Source organism: Cucurbita maxima, unplaced genomic scaffold, assembly GCF_002738345.1.
Source record: "Cucurbita maxima cultivar Rimu unplaced genomic scaffold, Cmax_1.0 Cma_Scf00034, whole genome shotgun sequence".
Taxonomy (NCBI): Eukaryota; Viridiplantae; Streptophyta; class Magnoliopsida; order Cucurbitales; family Cucurbitaceae; genus Cucurbita; species Cucurbita maxima.
Genome location: NW_019272050.1, coordinates 2,311,734 through 2,321,655, shown reverse-complemented (window position 1 = coordinate 2,321,655; position 9,922 = coordinate 2,311,734). Strand labels below are relative to the sequence as shown.

The 9,922-nt window shown below is 36.5% G+C and overlaps 1 protein-coding gene across 1 annotated transcript; it reads right to left on the bottom strand.

Annotated features, from left to right (window-relative positions):
* Nucleotides 1–623: 623 nt before the first annotated feature.
* LOC111467801 (CLP protease regulatory subunit CLPX1, mitochondrial-like) lies at nt 624–9,656 on the bottom strand. The gene is made up of 15 exons (XM_023112872.1): nt 8,828–9,656; nt 8,683–8,741; nt 7,303–7,403; nt 6,112–6,191; nt 5,662–5,712; nt 5,332–5,406; nt 5,151–5,228; nt 4,888–4,944; nt 4,639–4,709; nt 4,445–4,544; nt 3,645–3,749; nt 3,121–3,183; nt 2,829–2,951; nt 1,064–1,204; nt 624–977 (listed from the first exon to the last, which is right to left on the bottom strand). Exons 1-15 carry the CDS (start codon nt 9,386–9,388, stop codon nt 897–899), a joined length of 1,746 nt encoding a protein of 581 aa, XP_022968640.1. The 5' UTR covers nt 9,389–9,656; the 3' UTR covers nt 624–896.
* Between the last annotated feature and the right edge of the window lie 266 nt (nt 9,657–9,922).

Here is a 9,922-nt window from a genome sequence, read left to right as displayed (position 1 = left end):
TTTTTTTTTTTTTTTTTTTTTTTTTTTTTTTTTTTTTTTTTTTTTTTTTTTTTTTTTTTTTTTTTTCTCTTTTCTCTTTTCTCTTTTCTTTTTCTTTTTCTTCCTCTTTTCTTGTAATTATCATCATAATATCTATTTAAGATCTTTCAATAATTATGGCAATTAAGATGCATCATTATTCTTTTAACTGTTTTTTTCTTTAAGAAAAAGAAAGAATTTTAAGGTTGTCTGGCCAGCAAATGAAAGAAGCTACCTTAATTTGTACAACTAATACATATTATCTTAGTAATTGACTTACAATTATTCATTCTATAAATATAAATACTTGTCGGCTTAAATATGTTAAGAGGCTTGTTCCAATCAGCAATTTTATTTAATTTGTATCCAAGAATGAATCACAACTAAGAAATTAAATTACCTAATTTGTGAGTGCGGGGCCTAATTAAAATCTCAAAGTGTATCTAAAAAAAAATACTCGTACAAGTTAAAAAAGTAGGGTATAGAGTGCATAAAAAAGGGCAATCATATCTTTAATTATAGGCTTCCCTTCCCAATACATATAGTATTAGGAAAATGCAGGTTGAAAAGGGGAATATCAACCTTGGATATGATATGGCTGTGAGTGAATTTGAAGCTACAAAAGCATATTATTCCCAATGTTAACCCTCATCAATCAACATTCATGGGCAAGTAAATTTTGTGCTTTCCCCACCTTTCGTACAAGGTGTAGGCTCTCAAGGCATCAGGACTTTGAAATGAAAAACACAAAACACTTTCTTTTTAGAGAATCAGATAATCTGTATGACAGTAATTTCCCATTTGAACTATTAATAAATGTGGACTAGTAATATGTACAACATTACAGTTATAATACATGGGCTTTCAGAAATGGCTGGTTACATGCTGCTGGCAACAACTGAAGGAAGATCTGTTTCACTTTCAGGTTCTGCCTCTTCTTCGGAACCCTGACTTGTAGTCTGCAAAGCCAAGTAAGCAGCATTATTAGATTGCCAGGAAGGACATGTAATTGATATTGATATTGATAGAGCTTTCTATCTTCTACCTTTTGTCCTGAAAGATAGCGATCCAATGCTCCCTTTCCGTAAAGAATTTTAGCGCCACAACCCGTGCTGTCTGACCCAATGGATTCTTCATCAATGATAACAGCATCGATTATATCCTCACCTGTTCTGACATCAGGAATCTGCAATACACTCCAAGGTGATATGGTAGGTTAAAGTATAAGAAATTGTTTGTCAAATGACTTGCTGCAGTGAAAAGAACAGAACCACTTTGACTCATGGCTTCCAAAGGAGGAAAAAAAAGAAGTGTTGTTTCATTCTTGGTCTTAGTGCACGCCTGTTATTTCTGCAGTCACTGTCCTCTCAAAGCTGTGCCATCTTTACTAATTTAGTTTCCATCTACTCAGAGGGTCTTCTTTGTTAATTTAACCGTATTGTGTCGATTTAAAGCCATTTGCAGTCTTAAAATAATAGAGACGAGATTTATAGTGGTATTAGTTATGATCCCCCGAAGTTTTGGTTGTATAGGCGGCTATCACGAATTGTGAAGATGAGCACTTTCCTGCCACTATTTAGGGCTTCCCCTAGGTGATAACTCCGACCAGTTATCCTTTCAGAGACCTATTATGGAAAAGGACCAAACTCCAAAAACATCTTCTTCCGAAAAGAGGCACTTTTCTCTAGGGAAGAAGGTTGACCCTTATTCAGACTATTTTGAGTGGGATCCTAACAAACTATCTTTTTAGAATTTCTCCCTCTGTTAGTGATGGTTTCAAGATCATGAGAGATTTCCTATAAAATTCAACAAGGGTAGGGTTCCCATTTGATTAGGTGGGATTTGTGATAAGACCCACTGAATTAGGTGGGTTGGGCATGGGAAACTTGAGGCTTCCTAATTGGGCTTATTACCAAAATGGTTGTGGCGTTTCATTTTGGAGCCAAATGCTTTGCACCATAGGGTTTACTGAGACTTGTGACGTGAGAAAGGGGTTCTCACCTGTTTGGATGGGTCTTGAATTTTCTGTGGCTCAATGTACATATAGGAATTACTTGGAAGCAATCTCATCTACATGTTTCCTCATCTTTTAATGCTACTCCGTGTGACTACCGTCCTTCATTCTTTAGGGTAATTGCACATCATATAATTTTGGGTCTCCCACCTATTTTAAACAGGAAAACTTTTGATGTTTTACCTCTCCTTTCTTTGTTGGTCAGTTTTCATTACGATTCTAGGATAATTATGGATTTCCATTCATAAACTGTGATTCTTCAAACGGGTTTCTTCTACATTTTCCTTTCATCTTGTGCGACCCTCAACCCTTCAGGTACTTCTTATTTTCCTCGGTACGGTAGGGTAGAATTCCCAAGAATGTTAAACTTTTCTACTTAGCTGGTCCTCCATGAGAGAGTTAACACTAGTGATTCAATTCATAGGCATTTGTCCATATATGGTTTAGATTGCAGTGGCGTCTTCTTTGTTAGAAGGCTTATGAGGATTTGGATCACATCCTCTGGAGATTCCAGCACACAATTCCAATTTTGGACTGCGTTTTGGGATCATCGGGGGGGTGTTTAAGGTGTTGAGAGGCTCTAGGGGAGGCTTGGTCTTTGGCCAAGTTCAATGTCTCTCTGTAGGTGTGTTTAGAAGAACTTTTGGAATTTTCCTGTCGACCCTATTCTTATCGATTGGAGTCCTTTTTTGTATCTATAGCTTAGATTTTTGTCTTGACATTTTTCATATTAGGCTCTCCTTTCTTAGGCCACTTGTATTTTTAAGTTCATATGGAGAAATAAGGAACAGCCTACCTCGTACATAGCATCCATCAATAGATTCTCCAATATTGATCGCAAACCCCGTGCTCCAGTGTTCTTAGACATTGCCTTTCTTGCAATTAATCTCAAGGCATTTTCTGTGAAGTGGAGCTTGACCTGATGACATGTTATCCCAAGATATTAGTGTTTCAAGTTAACAGAAAGTCGAAGTAATAACTGTACCAACACAATAGAAGGGTAATAAGTAAATGTATAATTGTACGGGTACAGAAATTCAAGTCCTCCCTTGGAATCTGAAACGAAGGAAAAGAGCAGAATAACTTACGTCATTCATCTGGAACATCTTTCTATACTGCTTTCCTAGCGCATTTTTTGGCTCTGTCAAGACCTAAAAATGCGCAGTATGCAAGTCATGTTGAGTTGGGAAGATAACATCCATAGCAATTAAGATCAGTAAAACTTGAGAGCTTGAGAGATTATCAACTTATGTTCTTCACGATCATTAATTTACTAACCAAATATCAGTGTAGATGCATATTATTCCACATATCTTGCAAGCATGACAATAAAAGAATGTGGACTGGATCTACCATAAACTTGTGCAGCTAAAAGAATGCAAACTAGATCTCACCATGCAATCAGTGAATTTTGGATTTTCTTATTTAAAATAAATTCCATGACTCCCCACGGTAGCAATAGAATCGGGGAAAGTATACATAAAATGATAGTTATTTTCTATTCTATTAGTATTAGTTCGGGAGATCTTGGTTGACCCAACACTAGAAATAAATACATGAGGGTTATCTTTCAGAATAAATGATCACAAGAAGAACAAAATATAGAATATACCTGAACAAGTTGGTCTTCTGTTAGGGCTGACAAACTGACGAGGATGGGGAATCGACCAACAAATTCGGGTATTAACCCATATGCAATGAGGTCACTACTTTCAACCTACCAAAATATAAATTTTCTATGAAAAATCAGTAAGAGAATGATAGAAACAAGACACAAATGGATATCTATTCTAAATTTGCAGAATTTGGTGCAATCATATTGAAGTTAGAGTTGGGAGAGGTGACAAAACTCTGTTTTTGAAAGATGTTTGGTTTTAGTCTACATATCCCTCTCTTTACCATCTCTCTCAAAAAAGTGGCCCCCAATGCTGATCTTCGGAATCGAAGTGTTGGTTCTTGGAACCTTTTCTTGAGAAGAAATCTTAATGAAGTTGAAATTGAAGAATGGGCTTCCCTATCTCATCTACTTTTGATCTTCATAGTCAAAGATCAAGAGGATAGATGGTTTTGAGCGTTAGAGAAGAATGGTGTTTTTTTCTACAAGTTCAACAACTCAAAAGCTTGCTTCCACTAGTAATTCGATCGATTCGCCTTTTTATCAACAGTTATGGAAGGCCGTCCTCCAAAACTTTTCTAAATTTAAATGCTTGGGCCCTTTTTTGTTTAAAAAAATTTCACCACCATGTCCAAATTTAAAAAATAAAAATAAGAAAGAACACGTAAAATAGTGTGTTGGACACGTGTCTGGATGTATCCGTGCCCAACACGTGTCTGACACAGACACTCAGGCTTAAAATGAAGTGTCCATGTTTCATTGCTGTTATTTATAAACTGAAAGTGGTCTGCACTTACAGTCTCCAGTAGTGAAGAAGTAACAATGGCATCTGTAACACCACTTGCCCTCATGTTTGCACGAACTGGGGCCCCAAACCCTAGAGAAGAATCTTGTCGCCTGAATTGAAGAAAAAGTCCTCCCAGGTTATAAACTAACGTAAGTAATTGGTACTGAAATGAGTAAACTAGGGTAGCTATTAAATGCAGATAACCTTTCTGAGATCGTTTTTTCTAAGTCGATGAAGGCACCCCCACATATGAAGAGAATGTCCTTAGTATCAATCTGCAAAGAAACATTTCATAATGATCAGGATTAAACTCCTAAGCCAATTTTTTGTTCATATCATTATAATAAAGTAGGGAAAATGTTTATTTCACAAGTGGAGAAACACATCTAAAGGCTCACTGTTCTTTTATTCCCTTGCTAGGAAAGCAAATTCCTTCAAGTTACAACCACCTACCTGGATATTTTCACCTCTGGGATGCTTTCTTGCACCTTTCTCAGGCACGTTTACAATCTAGATATAAAAAAATATATATATCACATATGAGCTCACCACAAACAACTAGAGAACAAAAAATATATACTATGAAAGGCTCTAGTCCAAATTAGGAATTCCTGATTTCATTCTCACCATCGCAATGGTTTCAATGGCATCATAAGTCACGTGTGCCTGCTGCACATAATCATAAAACTTCACCTACAATGAATTGCAAAACTTACCGTTCCTTCTAGCATTTTTAATAATGCCTGCTGCACGCCCTCTCCTGACACATCTCTGCTAATGTTAAGGCTCTCTGCCTGCCTCAGACAAATGCAATAGAATTATCAGGCAAAGAAAATTCACATCAGTCCTTCCTCAGAAGATGGGGAAGGAAAGGTGAATATAAGAATCGAGGAGAACCTTCTTGGTAATTTTATCAACTTCGTCTATGTAAACAATGCCCTGCTGTGCAGCTGCCACATTATAATCAGCAACCTGACATTTAAATACATATAAGAACAATATCAAGACAGGAGAATATTAATAACCGGAGCCAAAATGAACGAAGTTACAGGTTCTGAACTAAGTATTGGAAAATAATTTTTTATTTAAGAATTAAACCAAATGAAAAAGAATATACTGTACGGTAATGGTTTGATTACAGAAAGAAAGAGTGTATGCTGCATGGTCTTGATTATAATTGACATATTGGATGTGAAGTGAAAAGTTTAACTGTACTCTGGTGCATACCATCAGAAGTTTGTACAATATAGACTCCACGTCTTCTCCAACATATCCCGCCTACACACAGCAACAAAAAATATCCAACTAAAACATTATAAATTCAACCCGAAAACGTCAGTGACTGGAAGCAACTTGATACTCTATCTTAACAACTACAGATGAATAACTCCTGGTTCCAAACTGAAAGAGATTTACCTTTTGAATCATTAACAATTTATAGTTAACGTAGGCAAGACACTACAATTGATTGAATTTAGTGGACCTAGAAACTACCGGGTATATAAGACTCGTGGAACAGAAACATATATCTTTGTGCCATCAACATCCCAGAAAGTTAAATGAAAAATTCATAACACAGCAAAGGTTACTTGCCCATGCAAAACACAACTAATCACCCTACTAAGAACTAAACTTTTTTATGCAAAAAAAAAAAAAAAAAAGGAGTAATCAAGTTACCTGTGTTAGTGTAGTTGCATCTGCAATAACAAATGGAACATTAACAAATCGTGCCAAGGTTTTGGCGAGAAGTGTTTTCCCTGTCCTTGAAACAAATATTAAGTAGAATAAGAAAGAATTATATAGGAGTTCACAATAATTAGAGACGATATTAGACAGCAAACAAAAACTAATTGACCAATGTTTAATCCTGCAGTAATTGAAGGAATGTGTCATGTTTGGAGGGGCATTGCAATAATGAGTTTTAGCTTTTAGGATTTGATACGGTTAGAGATAGTGCTTCTAAGAGGCTCAACTAGATGGAAGAAGGTTACCACACAAGGGAAGGCTTACTCCTACAAAATCAGTTCTCTTCAGCATGCCTACAATTACATGTCCCTTTACCAAACCCGAACTAAAGCATCCAGACTCTATGAAGAAAATATGGGGCTACCGGCAAGAGTAGACACCGACTCCGGGAGCCACTTTTGGTTGGTGGGAAAAAGGGCACTATTCCATTCATAGGGAGAATGGCCTTAGCATAGAAAATCTTTGGGGAAAAAAATAGGCTAAATCAATTTGGTTGTATCAATTAAAACCCCAAACTAATGATTGTATGAATTTAAACCTTAAACTTTCACGAGTGAATCAATTTAGACCTTCCATTAGTAATTTATAGCTAGTTTGACTTTATTCCACTTTAAATCAACTCAAAATCACTTAAATAACATTATTCTTCTCCTAAAGTCCTAACAAAGTAGCAAGAAAAATTATCACGGAATTACTTCTAAATAAGTAGAAAAATAGAGGAAGACGAGAGATAAAAAATTGCTAATTAATGAAAAACTCATATTATCCATTTAGTTCCAACATTTTTCTCTATTTTATGTCCGTCTCCGTATTAAGAGAGGTTTTATACAAGAGTGAAAGTTAAAAATTAACAGTCTTAAAACCTAAATTAATTCACTAATAAAAGTTTCAGGTTTAAATTGATACAATTAATGGATTGAGATTTTATGTGATACAACTTTTAATGTTCCGTGGTATAAATTGATTTCTTAACAAGAAAATATTTCTCTATATCTCCAAATGAATTTGGAAAGATCTTTATTTTATTTTATTTTTATCAGTTGGGACAAATCAAATTTCCAAAGATATGGTGATTATTGAACTTGAATCACATACTCTACATTTTACAAAAGTAAACTGCACCTGAGCCTGTTGGCCCCATCAGAAGGATGTTACTTTTCTCAAGTTCCACTTTATCATCATCAACAGCATCAGCTTTGTTGGTAACCGTATCTCCTGTAGGCCTAGATTGCACAAGAAAAACAGAACATTTAAAGGTCCTTCATATTTTACTTCACAGAATGAGCACATCCTCAATTAGTGTAGCAAGAGGGAGACAGAGGAATCAACACCCATCTAAATAGAATATTCACAACATGTATCATTATTATTCACATGAGAACATGCACTCAACTCTCGGAAGGAAGGAATGAAAGCATACATCACTCTGATCATATAAACACTTACTGCTCTATAAATTCAAAACAGAAACACAAAAGGAGAGAGAGAATGATATGAAACAAGACATCAATCATGCAATATAAACTTTAAGGAAGATGTGAAAAAAATGTTGTTAAAATTGTCAAAAGATGTTTCAATTCATGCCACATTGAAAAAGAATCAAGCTTTATTGTTATAAATTTTGGGTGGGTCATAATTTAGAGTTCTGATGTTTCTTTATGCGATTTAAGACTTTTTGTTTACTTTAGGTTACATTTACATAGTGGTCAATTATGATCATAAAATATGAATGGTACAACTTTTGAAATGCCTAACGGAATGTCAAAGATTTCAATTTGAGGCTATATAAAGTCATGTATGTTGTATTTGTCAAAAAAAAAAAAACTTAGAAAAGACTAAAATGAGCATTTGTGCTCTCCTTTATCCAATAGCTAAGTTTCTATGTAATTCTATGTAGTTTAGATTGCATGTTTAGAATCATTCAAGCTTGATATGATCAATCTTGCTTGTGAAGTGATTCGAATCTTAAACAAATATTCTTGTCTTGAGATTTCGATCAGCAAGGTAATCCAAATCTTACGTCCCTTGTAGCAATTCCTTATCGGAGAATGTCTTCTTGAAGAATTGTTCTGGAAGTGGATTCACCTCAATATTGAACTAAAGGTTACCAGTTCCCAATTTGACTGTCCAATTCAGTGTATCCTTTCTTATCATAAAATCAAGAAGACAGACTGGTAAAACTAGGCTCTGCAGGTTTTAGACTCCATAAAGACAATGATCCACTACAAGTACAGGCATCATGATATTTGTATGCATCTGTGTGTGTTTTGCCTTTGGGAGTTATCGTAAGAGTTTAACAACTATGTCAGCCACTTCCTCCCACACACCACAGAACAAGTAATGAAGAAACAAGGACAATAGATAAGTTGGTTGTGAGTTGTAATTTCTGACCAGAACTATGGACCTCAAGTAAAACCACGCCTTACTAACTCCACCATACTTCAAAAAAGTATATATATACTCGTAATAGACAGGAAGTATATAGCGTTCAAATTCAACAACCTTTGCAACGATTCATGATAGATACGCTTGTAGTGATTGTAAACACCCACAGAGAGCACCTGCAAGAGAGACCAACGCTTACTTCAGACAATAAAAAGAATATATCTGAATGTATAAAAAATGTACAGCCACAAACGATGATTACCTTTTTAGCTCTCTCCTGACCAATTACAAACTTATCAAGCCCCTTGGAGATTTCCTTCGGGGTTGGAAAATTAGGACCCAAACTGGAACCACCCCAACACCCATCATTCGAGTTCGCGCCAAAGCCACCACCACCAGAACCAGAGTTGGCGCTTCCACCACCGCCACCTCCACGACCATTCAAGCTTGAATTACTCCCACGAATCACAATCCCATCTCCAGACCACACCTCAGGCGGGTCCCCATAAGTGCTCATAAAACAACCGCCCCTGCTCAACCTCTCATTCAGGTTCTTGTTGGAATTCGGATAAGCCATCCGATGATCGGAAGATTGAGTCCCGTTGTGGAGAAAGTCGCCTCTAAGTGAAACCGACTTGAAAGAGACCAAGTGGAAAGGCGAGCTGAGATAGAGGTCATTCGATTTGTTACGACTCGTGCAGTGGGAAATGGGATTGCTAGCAGAGTGAATATAATTGGAAACACAGTGTCTACAACGAGAAAGAGTTAAACTGGCAACTTCCTTGGAGGACCTGGACCTGGACCTGAGAGCGGCGGCGGCCATGGGTGAAAGTAGTATTTAGCGGGAAATGAAAGGAAAAAGAGGAGAAAAGAGCTAAATATATAAGGTCATGGAGGAAGTGAAATGGGGATTGAGAAAATTGGAAGCTAATAGAGATGGAGATGGGGAAGTGAAGGATTTGGAATTGGCATCGGCATCGGCGGGGGAGAGAAGGAAGGGAAATTGGAAGCGGATGATGAAGGAAGACACTAGGAGATATTCTCACACAACAGAAAATCACGCAGCGAGGTGAAGTTGTGACTCGTGTGCCTTCCAGATTGAATATCTAATTTGGAGGATTTGGGGGAAAAAAAGTACTGAAAATCAATTTGTTTTGTATTTTGGAGTTAGCCTTGTTTGGGCAATCAATTTGTTTTGTATTTTGGAGTTGGCCTTGTTTGGGCAAGCGCCTAATGTAAGATCTTTTGGTCCAGCTTAATAAAGCCCTCTTTTGTGTTAAGAAACCAAACACAAACAAAATAATTGTTTCGGCCTTGTGGGCTCACTCCCAACAAAAATCTGGCCCATCTTTGATCC